We start from the raw sequence: 14,155 nt of genomic DNA, 5'->3' as shown, positions 1-14,155 counted from the left end.
AAAAAAAAAAAAAGGGTTCAAGCATACTATCTGCTCGTCTTCCGCGGTAGTCGCTTCAATAACTCGGAAGCATTTTGTCTAATTTTAGTTGCTATTAACAAAAACAAAATGTGTAAGGAATTCTTTCAATCTCTTTGTATTCCATGGACTCCGCGCAGAGACTATAAATAGCCTCTGTTATCTTCTAAGGAAGAAGGGATTTCTTACAACGTGGTAATACAACTTGTTTTTATTTAGAAGAAGTTTGTTCCCTTTCAGAAAGACCTAATCTCGCTTCTAATCGCGTTCGCTTTCGATCGCCAAACAAAGCACGTCCCATAAAAATATCGTCACGTTCTTCTTGTACTTTTTGGTGGTGTTGTTGTTGCTTGATAATTGTTTTAAAAATATCAACATCCATAGGTGTTAAAGAGACAGAAGTAGGAGCTCTTCTTAACATGAAAAGATTATTTTATTGTGAAAAAAGAAGAGGAAAAAAAAGGAGGAGGGGAATATACAAACAATTTTTTTTCTTTATGTGATAACAGTGGGTTCTTTACGACCAGTGAACTTTTCAAGTTGAGACAATTCCAAAGCAACGTCAATCAAAGGTCTTAAACCAACTTGAGCATCCTTGACATACTCAGAGGGATCGCTAGAATACTTTTCAACATAGAGACGGACGGTAGCACCTTGAGAGCCAGTACCAGACAAACGAATAATGATGCGGGAGCCATCTTTGAAGATAATACGGATACCTTGATGCTTAGAGACACTGCCATCAATAGGATCCAAGTATTCAAAATCATCAGCTTTTGCAATAGTGAATTGACCAAATGTCTTGTTTTCCAATTCCTTCTTTTCAATCAACTCACCAAGTCTCTTGACCATATCTTCAGCACCTTGGCTTTCAACTTCTTCATAGTCATAACGACTAAAGAAATTACGACCATATGTCATGTAATGGTCTTGAAGGATATCTTGAACACCAGCCTTCTTGGTCTTATTGACATGAGCAATGATACTCAACCAAGCTAAGTTTTGAAGTCAGTATTACATAAACATGCCATCATAACCTTACCTAAAATAGCCCAAACACCATCTTTTTCACGAATATGATCGGAACCAGTACCAAAAGATTCTTCACCACAGATAGAACAACGACCAGCGTCCATGAGATTACCAAAGAACTTCCAACCAGTGGGCACTTCAAAGTGCTCAACACCCATCTTTTTGGCAACCAAATCAACGGCTTGAGAAGTAGGCATGGAACGAGCCAAACCATTGACGCCATTCTTCTTGAAATAAGGAATAGCATCTTTGGCATAATGAGCAATGATAGCAACGCTGTCTGAAGGAGTAACAAAGGCATCCTTACCAATAATCATGTTACGGTCACCATCACCATCAGAAGCAGCACCAAAGTCGTAACCCTTTTCCTTGACAGCTTCTACCAAGTCATGAGCATAAGTCAGGTTGGGATCAGGGTGAGCACCACCAAAATCAGGCTTGGGAACATAACGCATCACGCTAGATTCAGGAAGGCCAAATTCTTCGACAAAGAGACGGTAGCCATAAGGACCAGTGACACCATTCATACCATCAAACAACATCTTGAAATCCTTGTTATTGGCAAAAAAGGCCTTGATAGCATCAAAGTCAAAGATAGTCTTCATCAATTCAACATAATCTTGGACACCATCAATAATTTCAATTGTCAAGGAACCAATCTTTTGAGTGCCCAATTGAGAGAAATCTACTTTAGGAGCTTCACCCAACTTGAGTTCCTTGATAACCTTGGACTTTTCATAAATCTGGTTGGTCACAGATTCAGGAGCAGGGCCACCATTGGAGCAGTTATATTTGATACCAAAATCGTTATCAGGACCACCAGGGTTATGGGAGGCAGTCAAGAGAATACCACCAGTAGCCTTGTACTTACGAATCAAGTTGGAGACAGCAGGAGTAGAGACAATACCATTACGGCCCACAATTAACTTACCAACCTAATATTTTTGATAAGCATGACAAAAAACGCGTTTTTTTTTACTTACACCTTGACCCAAACTACACTTAACAATCACTTGAAGGACTTCATCAGAATAATAACGACCATCACCACCTACAACGAGAGTAGCACCAGAAGCACCACCATCAGCTTCGGGAATAGATTCAAGAATAGCTTGAATGAAGTTCTCGGTATAGTTTTTTTGTTGGAAAACCTTGACACGTTTTCTAAGGCCTGAGGTACCAGGCTTTTGACCTTCGTAGGGTTCAGTAGAGACAGTTTGAATGTTGACCATAATTAAAATAAGAAGAAAAAGATGGAAAAAATGGGAAAATGTTGGTTTTACCCTTTTTATGTCATGCTAACAGCATACGGGGTTTTAATCACATCTTTGTTTACTTCATTGGAGCAGCAAACTAAGTTATTATTTTTTTTCTCAAAGGTAAAGCTCTTGTTACACGTTACTCAATGATGATTCTATGACTAGATGTTTGAAACACCGTTATTTCTCTTTAATCTTCTTTTTGGGCTGAACAATAAAGTCTTGTACACCTTATACGTGGTAAATAACTGTTTTGTTTGTGTATCCAACGTTTACACGACGCGCGTATTTTTTATTAATTCATGCACCGCCTAAAAAGAAGAGAGAGGTCTAGAAAGTTGAGCTACTTTGATCGCTCAAAGTATAAATCTCAGCTGACGTACTCTCGCAGTAGACAAAAAGGCATAATTTTCCCCCCTATTTTGTTTTTCTTTTTTCTTTTCGTTTTATATACATATACTATGTCAGTTCAAGACGCCTATAACAAAATGTTCTCCAACTTTCAGCGAGTAAGAGATTATCTTGCTCCTGTTTTAAAGAACTCCAAGTTTAAAGAAACAGGCTGTATTACACCTGAGGAAGTAAGTTATTACTTTGAGTCTTTTTTTTTCAATATTCATTTTCCATATAGTTTGTAGCAGCTGGTGAGTTTCTAGTATACAAGTGTCCTACCTGGCATTGGTAAAATAATGAAGATAAATGCTGTACATTAAGCAACTGTTATAGGGAAGCAGGCCTTGATAACAAAAAGAGGGATTATTTACCAAGCGATAAGCAGTTTTTAGTGACACGCAATGGTAAGAAAGAAGAGTATAAAAAAAGGGGGATACTCATTTTATTTAGTTCCATGTATTCGACGTGCTCGTCAAATGGAATACACTGAAGATGATTCTGAAACACAAATCAAGGATGAAATTGATGATGGCGAAGACTGGATGTTTACACACAGCACACGCGTTACTAAAACTATGGAAGAGATAGCTCAAAACATTATGACAGAAGAAGAAGAAGAAGCAGAGATTAAAAAGGGTTTAGAGAAGCTAAATGTAGAAGACATACCTGACCTTGACGACATGCCTGACATAGACGATATCCCTGACATGGATGATCAAGTGCAAGAAGAAGAAGATCCTGTGAGTAAGATGTTGTATTCGTCATCCTACTTTTACTAACCCCATGATGCACTAGTCTGTCGTACCTAGAGACTCAAATGATAAGGTCTTGCAAGTGCGTACATACGATGTCTTTATCACCTATGACAAGTATTATCAAACACCGCGTATATGGCTTTTTGGCTATGATGAAGAACGTCGTCCCTTGACTTCCGCTCAAGTGTTTGAAGATGTGTCGCCTGACTATGTCAAAAAGACAGTGACTATTGAAACACATCCTCATCTTTCTCTAAGTTTGGCTTCTATTCATCCTTGTAAACATGCTGAAGTCATGAAGAAGATCATTGAGAGGATGGGTGATGGTCAGCCTGCTGGTGTTGATGAAGAAGGTGGTATTCGTGTAGATCAGTATCTGGTTATCTTTTTGAAGTTTATGAGTTCTGTTATTCCTACTATTGACTATGATCATACCATCAGTGCATAGACTTTTGAATAAATAGAAGTTGCTTACAGTCATGAAAGAATACTTGATATAAAATAGAGTTTGGTAAAAGTTATTTTGCTTTATTTTTTTTTTACAAAAATTTGACATATAGTATACAATTTTTCATGATATCAAAAGGCAAACTAGTTAATCGTGTATATAAATGACATGTATAGGTCCCTCTCTTCTGGAGATTATTGTTCATGAGGGGATTATTGTTCAAGTTCTTCAGTCTTGGGTTCTTCGACCTTTGGCTCTTTAATCTTTGGCTCTTTAATCTTTGGCTCTTCGACCTTTGACTCTTCGATCTTGGGTTCTTCGACCTTTGGCTCTTCGACCTTGGGTTCTTCGATCTTGGGTTCTTCGACCTTTGGCTCTTCGACCTTGGGTTCTTCGATCTTGGGTTCTTCGACCTTTGGCTCTTCGACCTTGGGTTCTTCGATCTTGGATTCTTCGACCTTGGGTTCTTCGACCTTGGGTTCTTCGATCTTGGATTCTTCGACCTTTGGCTCTTCGACCTTGGGTTCTTCGATCTTGGATTCTTCGACCTTGGGTTCTTCGATCTTGGGTTCTTCGACCTTTTCTACTTTTTCAATCTTAGGTTCTTCTACTTTAGGTTGTTCAACCTTGACCGTCTCTGCTTGCTCAGCAGCCTTGGCTTCATTCTTTTTGGCCAAAGCTAATTCAGCCAGTTCCGTCTTGAGTTTGTCAAGTTCGATTTCAAGAACACGAATCTTTGTATCCTTTTGACTGATTTGACTCTTTAATTCTTCGTTTTCTTTGGTGGCTTGGTTGTAAGCTTCTTGGTACTAAAACACAGATGAGATTCATGCAATTAAACTCTCTTCTACTTACGTCTTTTTTACCAGAAGTGGTTGTGTTAGAGGCTTCAGGCTTGGGTTCTTCAACAGGAGCAGAAGGTGTGAATTCTTTCTTAGCCTTGGCAGTGAAACCAACTTCAAGATCAATCAACTTGGGGTTAGCATTCTTGCCCTCAAACCATTCATCAGCAGTAAGAGCAGGCTCGTCACTAAGACAGGGAGGGAAGATATCAGATTGGAAGGCGTCAGACTATAGAAAAAATAAGTTTAGCATGGAACAAACACATGCATTGCCATCATACCTTTCTAGGGACAGTGAATGAAATAGGTTCAATCAAGGTAGTACCAACTTTGTATGCTCTGGCAACTTCACATTCATTGACTTGAACAGCACGCTTGGGCAAGAAGCCCATACCTCTTTGAGGTTCAATAGCCTTGTATTCAGAGAGAAGATACAAAGCATCATTGTCATATTCATAGTAACGAATGTTACCATCACTATAGAACAAGACATAAATAAGGTGTTTGTCCTTCTGATCTACTCTAAACACTTACCCCTTACCAGCAAGATACAACATCTTGGTATCGGGATCATAGAAAGGCATGATGACACCAGAAGAAGTATCCAAGAACTCAGATTTGATAGGCTTAGACAAATCAGAAGTGTTCCACAAATTCAATTGACGATCACTCATGCGGGAGAAACCAGTAGTGGCCAAACGATCCATATCACCAAGCCAGACTACACGGGATCCCTTAATACCTTGATGACCAGGGCCTTCTTGAACAATCTTGTTGGTGCGCACATCGAAAATACGAAGCTTTTTGTCTCTACAAGTGGTTGCCATAAGAGAACCATTGTAATTCCAAGCGATGGATTGAATGATTTCATTGTGACCTGTAATTTCTTGCTTTTCAACGCCCTTTTCAATATCCCATAATTTGATAGTCAAATCAGTGCTGCTAGAAGCCAAAACGTTTTCCGCAACAGGATGGAAAAGAACATGGCCAACCTTACTGTATAGTCTTTAGTAACAAGTTCTCTTTTTCTTTTTTGTTCTGTACTTTACCGACTGTGACCAGATAATTTCAAGACGGGAGTAACTTCAATTTGATCTTCAGCGTATTCTTCAGGGATATTCCAGATCATGATTTTACTGTCTTCAGATCCGGAAGCAATGACATAATCGTTAAAAGGATTGAAATCAGTATCAAGGACAGGACCTGTGTGACCTCTATAGAGAGGATAGTTATCGGGTAACTTGCCTATATCCTATGCCATCAGTATCTCATATCCAATCCACATCCTCACACAACTTACCGACTTGAGAGTGAGGAAGAACAGCAAAAGCACCGCCACCAGAGGCTTGCCAATTGACGGAAATGAAAAGCTAGGCAAATCATGTTAGTCTGTAGTACAAGTACGCGAACGACTTACAGGATTGGCCTTCACCATGTTTGTGTCCCAAGCGTTTGCACTGACGCGAACATTGTCATAACAAAAGTCTCTTTTGGCACAGGTACCGTAGACGTGGCGGTATTTGGAAGGGCGGACAAAGAAAGCCATTTTTCTATAGAACAATAGCAAGATGAGCAAGATGAGCAAGATGAAGCGAGAGTATCAAAAGCCTTATTAATAGCTTACCGAAAAGAAAAAAATTAGTTAAGAGGACAAGAAGAGAGAGATAGAGAGAGAGAGAAAAGAAAAAAAAGAAAAGAAAAAGGTACTTACAAGAAAATAAAAAGTCCGGTAAAGTAGAAAGAATACAACTGCATCTGGAGTTGAATTGCTTTGATGCTATTTTACCAAATATCCTATCGAGAAAGACTTGTACGGGATCTGAACCTGTTGATAGAAACAAATTCATTTATTGTTCTCTTGTGTGTCTCAACAAGACAATATAAAGGAAGAGGATTTCATGGCTGCTGTTACCTTTGGGTTGCTTTTGATATCTTGGTTCTATAATTACTAACCATAGCAGCTAATAAATTGTCTGAATTTATGGCCTCGAATATAAACAGCGTGTTCTTAAAAATACACTAAGATGCTAAATTCGTTTTTTTTAATTTGTTTCAACTTACAGTATTTTCGGAAAGTATTCGTGCACTAATAATTTTTCGTTTTGTGCAATAAAAATAAATAAATCGTGCGGACTTGGAAAACAATTTCGAGCAAAAAAATTAGTTGAAAATGAGTAACTTTGTTTATGATGGAAACGGAAACCTAACGAATGAGAATGAAGAAGAGCATCTTGAGTTTGCAATGGAAGTGGATGACGAGACTTTCCCCTTAGGAGATGTTACAGATTTCGCAATGTACACTGATCTCATGCCTCCTGAAAAAGCAGCCAAAGATGTTATGAAGACTGAAAGCAACACCACAAACCGTATTGCGGGAGATGCTGGTGGGATTTCTGAGAAGACCTATCGGAAGTACAGTCCTGAGGACAATAGTAACTTCTTTCAGTTAGTATATGAAAAGAATATGGGTGTCCTAGGTGCTGCTAAACAGCTTGGTATACCACCAACGACAGCACAAACATGGTTCAAGCAAGGAGAGGCGAGCTTGGAAAAGGACAGTGAGGTCGCTATGGAAAGGACTGTAGATGGTAAGCGGAAGCTTGGAAGACCTGCAATCCTCAATGATGCTCATAAGGAGTGTCTAATTGAAGCTATTGATGGAAAGCCTGAAATGGTCTTGGAAGAGATGATGGAGTGTCTTACGAGTAGCTTTGAGGATCTCAAAGACTGCTTTGTATGAGTTTGTCACTACAAAGTGCAATCTCAGCTTCAAGCGAGCAAAGCTTTATTCAGTTGAGCGAAATTCTCCTGAGAAAATTGAAGCTAGATATCAATGGGTGAAACACTGGGAAGAGACTGACATGGATTATATGAGCAACTGCGTTTTTATTGATGAATCTGCATTCCATATCAACTTGAAGCGCTCTTATGGTTGGTCTAAAAAAGGTGATCCTGCCATTGTCACAGTCCCAAAGACAAGAGCAAAGACCACGACTATTCTTGGTGCTATATCTGCTCACGGTGTTGTCAATATCAAGATCAAACAGCCCAAGGTAGCGGAGCCCGCAAAGAAAAGAAAGTTGACAGGAAAAAACTCAACTGTCGCAAACAAGGGCAAAGGAGGAACAGTGACTGGCCATTACTTCAACTTTATTGCTAGTACCTTGGATATTTTGGATCGTCACGAGATCTTCAAGGATAGATATATAGTCATGGCCAATGCGCCTATCCATACGCACCAAGACATAAGAAAGTATATAGAAAGCAGAGGATATGGCTGCGTCTACCTTTCTCCATATTCACCAACCCTTAACCCCATTGAAGGATTTTGGGCCGTTTGCAAGAGCAAGGTCAAAAGAGAGAAACTTTTGAAAGAGGAAACACTCACCTCCAGAATAACAGACGCCTGTAACAAAGTCCTTTTGAGCGACTTGAAGGGGTTCTGTAGACATTCTATGTCTATGTTTGATGATTGTTTGAACAGAAAGCCAATCTAATAAACATATTATTTTCGTGCACCTTGCATGAATTTTTTGACCCAACTTTTTTCTACTTCTGCATCATTGACTAATTTTTTTGCTCGAAATTGTTTTCCAAGTCCGCACGATTTATTTATTTTTATTGCACAAAACGAAAAATTATTAGTGCACGAATACTTTCCGAAAATACTATATTTAATTAATAAAAATGTTTGGAAAATGAAGAAAAGATAGTTTTTAGAGTTGAAATTACACAAAAGAGAAGGAAGGAATTTTGTGCAGAAAAAGAAGTAATCTTTTTCGAGATTTGTTCCAATTTTTAACTTGTTTTTGTTCCATTTTTATTACAAAAAGTGTCCTAATAATAATAAGTGGAAATAGTATATATATCAATACGCGTATCAAACTACTTGAATCTTCTCAAGAGTCACCAGTTTTTTGTTTCTTTACAACTTGTTCTTCAGTCAATTCTGGTCTATCTAAAGACATAGACTCATCTTTCTTTTCTTCTTCCTCTTCTAGTGCTTCTTCCTCTTCTTGTTGTTGTTTCTCGGCTTCGTCTTCTTGAACTGTGGGTACTGTAGTTGACTTTCTTTCGTTTTCCAAAGTATGTGTTAAGAAGGTATTAATTTGATTCTGTAAAAATACAATAGACTCTGTTAGTGTCTTGTTGCTTTCAAGAGACACAGTAAAAGAGTGTGTTGTGTTGGTAGTGGTATTATTGTATACTGCTTTAAGATCTGTCATAGTTGCAAAAAAAAAAAGATAAAGAAAAAGAAAGGTCCCAACTGAGCTTCAATGCAATGTTAAATAAGTTATTATGATGCTTTTACAGTAACAATCAAATATTGAAGAGTAAGAAGACATCAATACTTGATATCTTAAGAGACATAAAGAAGGTACAATTGGTTGTTACAATAAATTTATTTCTAATTTAAATATACACATAATAGAAGTTTGGCTATGAAAGAGACCTTCAACCAAGATGCTGGCAGTGCTCGGCTACTAGAAGGGTTAAACTCTAAGATATTTTGGGATTTCAAAGTGTATTGTACACAGAGTGAGTCCAATGGCGTGCTTTTGGAGATAAGTTTTTTTCATAAGGAGCACATAGCTCTAGAGAATACACCAATTAATTGCGACATAAACAAAAGCAAAGCGTTATGTAAAGTGTCTATAAAACCTTTGTCTTTTTTGGTAAAAAAAAAAAAAAAAAAAAAAAGAACATTTTCCTACTCTTCACAAGAGTGAAAATTGACAAAGAATAGAAATTGATTGTAAAATAAGAAATTTCTCTCAATTAAATTCAGTTACAACAAACTCCAAGCAAGACTTTTCTTTCTACAAACTACGCATAGAGAACTACAACTCTACCATTGTTTGAGCTGAAAAAAAGCGAAGCATTCAAATAACGGTATATTTCATTGGATGAAAAAAATTAATTTCAGAGCCAGAATTTCTGCGGTGAGATTTCACCGGGCAAAGAGGGATGCGTTAAATATCCATAGTGAATCTTTAAAGCATCATCCTCTTTTTCGTGATTGCCAAAGGTACTTATAAATGCCATAGATGCAATATCTAGCTAAATGAAAATGGATGGATGGATGTATATGTTGCAATGGTTGTCTTTTGGGGTTTTCTATGATAAGAGCAAAAAAAAACATCAATGGCACTATCCATCAAACGAACGGATCCATCCGTTTTTAAATGTGTCAATCAATCAAACATCCTACGCCTACAACAATCGATACAGCTAAAGCAACTATCAGAACCATCAATTTAGTGCCACATCCATACTTGATGGCATATTAAGAGCTATCTTGTCGAAAATTAAGCGTGGGTTAGTGATAATGAGCCTAGTCATTGGAGCTTGGAATCGATTTCGAATGCAACTTTGAAATGAACTCAACACTACAATTCTATGTGTCTACATGTATGCATAAACACGCACATATATATATATATATATATATACGGTAGACATGATAACATATGCATTCACTATCCATCTTCTATGCTAGTAGGAAGGAGTACATGTAACTTACTCTGATTTTTATAGCTATAATGCCCCACGCACCTAGAAACAGCTTCCTTGCTCCTGGCGTCTCTCGCTACTCCCGTTCTGTTGCCTACTCCAAGAAGGCTCAGCACAAGCGTAAGCAAACTGCTGTTGCTGCTCCCGCCAAGACTGCTGCTGCTGAAAAGACTGTTGAAGTTAAGGGTGCCAAGAACGGTGGTAAGCGTACCGTCCCTGCCCAAAAGGCCTCTCGTTTCTACCCTGCTGAGGATATTCCTCAACCCAAGGTTACCCGTAAGACTGCCAAGAAGACTCCTCTCCGTAAGAGCATCGTTCCTGGTTCTGTTGTCATCCTTTTGGCTGGTCGTTACCGTGGTAAGCGTGTTGTTGTCTTGAAGCAACTCGACTCTGGTCTCTTGCTCGTCACCGGCCCCTTCAAGGTTAACGGTGTCCCCTTGAGACGTGTCAACCAAGCCTACGTTATTGCTACTTCCACCAAGCTCGACATTTCTTCTGTCAAGGTTGATGAAAAGTTTAACGATGCTTACTTCAAGAAGTCTGCTAAGGCTGAAAAGGCTTTCCTCGAAGGTGAACAAAAGAAGGCTGCTTTCCCTGAATCCAAGGCTGCCGATCAAAAGGCTGTTGACAAGGCTCTCCTCGAAGTTGTTGCTAAGACTCCTTTCCTCCGTCAATACTTGGCTTCTACCTTCGGTTTGACTAAGGGTCAATTCCCTCACAACATGAAGTTCTAAGTTTATTTATAATTATAGCTTTGAATTAACCGTTAATAAACAACCAAAAAAGAAGAAAAAATACATTTTTTGTTGCATGGAAATCATTTTCAAAAAAGGAAAAAATGACATCACCAATGATGCTTCATCATCATCATGGTTAAAGCCCGAATGTATAAAAAGAGAATATTTTTTCTCGCACTCTTTTTTTTCCTTTTTACTTATTTAAAGAAATGAAGATTTTTGCCTTGTCTGCTATTGTTGCCACTGTGTTTGCAACTATTTCTCAAGCTGCACTCACAAGGTAAATAAAACTGCATAAAGTTCCCGCGCATCCTAATACAAAATAGAATTCCCATCAAAAAAGTAAACGAGTCTCCTTCTGAAAAACTCCAGCGTTATGCTAATACCGGTGAATATTTGACTCAAAGATACTTCAACTCTCAGCGTCAAGCCAGTGTCACTCCATTCCAAGTGAAGCCTGACGGTAGTGTTGAGCATGGCGTTCCTATTTCTAATTATATGAATGCCCAAGTAAGTAATATACGTACGCGTAGCATGTAGACTGACTTGGTTATCTCTAGTATTATGGTGACATCGAAATTGGTACTCCTCCCCAAACATTCTCGGTCGTTTTTGATACTGGTTCTTCTAATCTTTGGGTGCCTTCTACTCATTGTACTTCTATCGCTTGTTTCTTGCACAAACGTTACGACTCTAGCCAATCCCGCACCTTTGTCGAGAACGGTACTGAATTTGCTATTCAATACGGTACTGGTTCATTGGAAGGTTTCATTAGTCAAGATACCCTTCGTGTTGCGGGTATTGATGTTGAAAACCAAGGTTTTGCTGAATCTGTTAAAGAACCTGGTTTTACTTTTGCATTCGCCAAGTTTGACGGTATCTTTGGTCTTGGTTATGACACTATCTCTGTTAAGCGCACTGTTCCTCCCTTCTACAACATGGTCAACAAAGATTTGGTTGATGAGCCCCTCTTTTCTTTCTGGTTAAATGATGTCAACAAGGGTGGTGAACAAGATGGTGGCGAACTTGTGTTTGGTGGTATTGATCATGATCACTACAAGGGCAACATTACTTGGTCTGATGTCAGAAGAAAAGGTTATTGGGAAATTGAACTTGAAAATATTAAATTTGGCGAAGAATATGTTGATTTGGATCCTGTCGGTGCCGCCATTGATACAGGTTCTTCTCTTATTGTTGCTCCCACTACCATTGCTGATTTAATCAACCATGAGCTTGGCGCTGAGAAGAACTGGGCTGGTCAATACGTTCTTGATTGCTCTCTTGTCCCTAGCCTTCCTGAATTCTGCTTTGTTTTCAGTGGCAAGAACTTCTGTTTGAATGGTGAAGACTATGTTCTTAAGGTGCAAGATCAATGTATCTCTGGTTTTATGGGTATGGATATCCCTGAACCAGCTGGTCCTCTTTGGATTGTTGGTGATGTTTTCCTTCGTAAATTCTATAGTGTGTACGATCTTGGTAACAACAGAGTTGGTCTTGCTGAAGCCAAGTAAAGAAATATACACATTTTTTAAGGAGAACAAATTGTACAGCTCAAGTAATAAAAACTTATTCAAGTCAAGGCATGAATCTGAAACAATCTTAATGAAAAACTTGAAGTTTGAATTCTCACATCTTGTGAATGAAAATAAATGAAATGTATAGTAACTATTAACTACAAACAAAACAAAAGTCTTCCAAATAATGCATTTGAATGTATCTAGATGTGTGTGTATATATACAATCATTATGACTTTCTTTTCTTGTTAGCTGCTTGTTAAGTAAACGTCATTTCGTGTTGTTTATTACATGAGCGAGGCAATAAAAGTGGTAATGACAAGTGCCCCGATAAGAGATATGGGTTGAAATGATTGATATGCATAGGATGAAGTGGGTGGCTTATGGCTGTCTGTGTTTTTTGGTTTTGCAGCTGCAATAGACTGACTTACTTTCGATAATATACTATAAGCAGATGCTTGATACTGCGAGGGGAGATTACTGATTTGTGCAGAAGCCTTTTAAAAGACAATTAGCAAGGAATTCGAGAGAGACAATGAAAAAGCAATTTACCTGAGCAACATAAGATTGTATACTGGCAGGATTATTCACTAAATTACTAATAGAAGCTATTATTTCTGAAGGGATTGCTGTAGGAATAGCCAAAGGAAAATCAGTAGGTATGTTCATGATTTTGGTAGTAGTAGCTGGCTTAGAGTTAATAAAACTTGTTTTATAGTTAGGATTTTTGGCTACCTTCTTGTCCTTGAACAGTTAACACAAGGGCTCCTAAGCCAATTAAAAAAGCATCTTTGACCATTGTGATATGATTGAACAAAAAGAATAATAAAAGAGAGATAGCTCAAGTTTCTCGTATTTATCCAACTTTGAATATATTCAGGAGTAAAGCAAAACAGCAATGAGATATAGTCACATATATAATAAAAGTCATACTATTCTCCTACATGGCTAAATTGTATGTATACATTTACTTATAAGCACTATTTAACTAAACAGACGGTTCGTACTGGGTTGTTTACCATTGAAACAAGCAGATGCGATAAATTTCATTATAAATCATTACAAATACGCATTTATTTCGGTCCCTTTTAAAATATTTTGCCGTTTTATATTTTAGCTCAATTACATATATTTCTTTGCATTAATGCATGAATTGTTGAAGAGACCTATGCTTATCTCGTTTCAAATCCGTTAGGCCTCGCATCTTTTCTTACATATGCGCCGAACAGCTGTATTCACATCCCAATGAAAGCACGGATATCGATCAATGGGCATATGTTCTTTTCTTGTCGAGTCAGAATTGTTTGGATTTGTATTAGTAACACTAGTAGAACCTGTTTCGAAATCATGCACCGAATGTTGAGACAACATAAAGCCTGTTTCTGCACCTGTTTTATTGGGTTTAAGTTCTGAAGACGATGTGGTTCTTTGTTGTTCTTTGTCAGACATTGAAGAAATAAGCGACTTATCAGAAGAAGTCGAAGAACTGCATTGCTTCATGTTGATGTCGTATCCCTCTAGCAAACCAAACTGAGCATACAACAAAGACCGTCGTACACTTTGGCATAAGCCAGCAAAATGCCATTCTACTTTTTTCCCAGTATATCTGTCAATAGTGTCTTGCGTTGTCCTCAACATTTGT

At 38.1% G+C, this 14,155-nt stretch overlaps 7 protein-coding genes across 7 annotated transcripts; 3 read left to right on the top strand and 4 right to left on the bottom strand.

Annotated features, from left to right (window-relative positions):
• Window positions 1–161: 161 nt before the first annotated feature.
• On the bottom strand, window positions 162–457 carry B0P05DRAFT_635032 (uncharacterized protein; the record flags this gene model as incomplete). The annotated part of the gene is made up of 2 exons (XM_051583570.1): window positions 265–457; window positions 162–202 (listed from the first exon to the last, which is right to left on the bottom strand). The coding sequence occupies exons 1-2, from the start codon at window positions 437–439 to the stop codon at window positions 162–164; spliced, it is 216 nt and encodes a 71-aa protein (XP_051437937.1). The 5' UTR covers window positions 440–457.
• Window positions 458–513: 56 nt separating this feature from the next.
• On the bottom strand, window positions 514–2,282 carry B0P05DRAFT_569282 (uncharacterized protein; the record flags this gene model as incomplete). Its single annotated transcript, XM_051581235.1, has 3 exons — window positions 514–1,013; window positions 1,061–1,985; window positions 2,034–2,282. 3 exons carry the CDS (start codon window positions 2,280–2,282, stop codon window positions 514–516), a joined length of 1,674 nt encoding a protein of 557 aa, XP_051437936.1.
• Window positions 2,283–2,757: 475 nt separating this feature from the next.
• B0P05DRAFT_530131 (autophagocytosis protein) lies at window positions 2,758–3,962 on the top strand. The gene is made up of 5 exons (XM_051576826.1): window positions 2,758–2,890; window positions 2,941–2,990; window positions 3,036–3,106; window positions 3,153–3,442; window positions 3,498–3,962. The coding sequence occupies exons 1-5, from the start codon at window positions 2,771–2,773 to the stop codon at window positions 3,903–3,905; spliced, it is 939 nt and encodes a 312-aa protein (XP_051437935.1). The 5' UTR covers window positions 2,758–2,770; the 3' UTR covers window positions 3,906–3,962.
• A 319-nt stretch (window positions 3,963–4,281) lies between these two features.
• Window positions 4,282–6,624, bottom strand: B0P05DRAFT_330634 (uncharacterized protein). The gene is made up of 9 exons (XM_051573552.1): window positions 6,459–6,624; window positions 6,165–6,366; window positions 6,048–6,117; window positions 5,797–5,992; window positions 5,282–5,743; window positions 5,029–5,224; window positions 4,772–4,976; window positions 4,364–4,714; window positions 4,282–4,288 (listed from the first exon to the last, which is right to left on the bottom strand). Exons 2-8 carry the CDS (start codon window positions 6,291–6,293, stop codon window positions 4,626–4,628), a joined length of 1,347 nt encoding a protein of 448 aa, XP_051437934.1. The 5' UTR covers window positions 6,294–6,366; window positions 6,459–6,624; the 3' UTR covers window positions 4,282–4,288; window positions 4,364–4,625.
• Window positions 6,625–10,283: 3,659 nt separating this feature from the next.
• B0P05DRAFT_530113 (ribosomal protein L6e-domain-containing protein) lies at window positions 10,284–10,995 on the top strand (the record flags this gene model as incomplete). The annotated part of the gene is made up of 1 exon (XM_051576825.1): window positions 10,284–10,995. Exon 1 carries the CDS (start codon window positions 10,291–10,293, stop codon window positions 10,993–10,995), a length of 705 nt encoding a protein of 234 aa, XP_051437933.1. The 5' UTR covers window positions 10,284–10,290.
• A 158-nt stretch (window positions 10,996–11,153) lies between these two features.
• B0P05DRAFT_530112 (endopeptidase) lies at window positions 11,154–12,681 on the top strand. Its single transcript, XM_051576824.1, has 3 exons — window positions 11,154–11,278; window positions 11,325–11,508; window positions 11,559–12,681. The coding sequence occupies exons 1-3, from the start codon at window positions 11,208–11,210 to the stop codon at window positions 12,507–12,509; spliced, it is 1,206 nt and encodes a 401-aa protein (XP_051437932.1). The 5' UTR covers window positions 11,154–11,207; the 3' UTR covers window positions 12,510–12,681.
• On the bottom strand, window positions 12,672–13,517 carry B0P05DRAFT_530108 (uncharacterized protein). Its single transcript, XM_051576823.1, has 3 exons — window positions 13,249–13,517; window positions 13,066–13,199; window positions 12,672–13,010 (listed from the first exon to the last, which is right to left on the bottom strand). Exons 1-3 carry the CDS (start codon window positions 13,310–13,312, stop codon window positions 12,801–12,803), a joined length of 408 nt encoding a protein of 135 aa, XP_051437931.1. The 5' UTR covers window positions 13,313–13,517; the 3' UTR covers window positions 12,672–12,800.
• Between the last annotated feature and the right edge of the window lie 638 nt (window positions 13,518–14,155).

The sequence above is a fragment of the Gilbertella persicaria genome (assembly GCF_025201335.1).
Source record: "Gilbertella persicaria strain CBS 190.32 chromosome Unknown B0P05scaffold_7, whole genome shotgun sequence".
NCBI lineage: Eukaryota > Fungi > Mucoromycota > Mucoromycetes > Mucorales > Choanephoraceae > Gilbertella > Gilbertella persicaria.
Note: the sequence above shows the minus strand (reverse complement) of the source record. Positions and strands in the feature narration are given on the sequence as shown.

Bases quoted from the DNA above. Each gene is read 5' to 3' on its own strand.
- B0P05DRAFT_330634 (XM_051573552.1), bottom strand. From the start codon at position 6,293: ATGGCTTTCTTTGTCCGCCCTTCCAAATACCGCCACGTCTACGGTACC. The intron at 6,118-6,164 runs GTAAGTCGTTCG...TGATTTGCCTAG, and splicing joins ACATGGTGAAGGCCAATCCT to CTTTTCATTTCCGTCAATTG. The intron at 4,715-4,771 runs GTAAAAAAGACG...TCTGTGTTTTAG, and splicing joins CTCTAACACAACCACTTCTG to TACCAAGAAGCTTACAACCA.
- B0P05DRAFT_530108 (XM_051576823.1), bottom strand. From the start codon at position 13,312: ATGGTCAAAGATGCTTTTTTAATTGGCTTAGGAGCCCTTGTGTTAACT. The intron at 13,200-13,248 runs GTAGCCAAAAAT...ACTCTAAGCCAG, and splicing joins AACTGTTCAAGGACAAGAAG to CTACTACTACCAAAATCATG. The intron at 13,011-13,065 runs GTAAATTGCTTT...GTCTTTTAAAAG, and splicing joins TACAATCTTATGTTGCTCAG to GCTTCTGCACAAATCAGTAA.
- B0P05DRAFT_530131 (XM_051576826.1), top strand. From the start codon at position 2,771: ATGTCAGTTCAAGACGCCTATAACAAAATGTTCTCCAACTTTCAGCGA. The intron at 2,891-2,940 runs GTAAGTTATTAC...TTTTCCATATAG, and splicing joins GCTGTATTACACCTGAGGAA to TTTGTAGCAGCTGGTGAGTT. The intron at 3,443-3,497 runs GTGAGTAAGATG...ATGATGCACTAG, and splicing joins TGCAAGAAGAAGAAGATCCT to TCTGTCGTACCTAGAGACTC.
- B0P05DRAFT_530112 (XM_051576824.1), top strand. From the start codon at position 11,208: ATGAAGATTTTTGCCTTGTCTGCTATTGTTGCCACTGTGTTTGCAACT. The intron at 11,279-11,324 runs GTAAATAAAACT...AATACAAAATAG, and splicing joins TCTCAAGCTGCACTCACAAG to AATTCCCATCAAAAAAGTAA. The intron at 11,509-11,558 runs GTAAGTAATATA...GGTTATCTCTAG, and splicing joins CTAATTATATGAATGCCCAA to TATTATGGTGACATCGAAAT.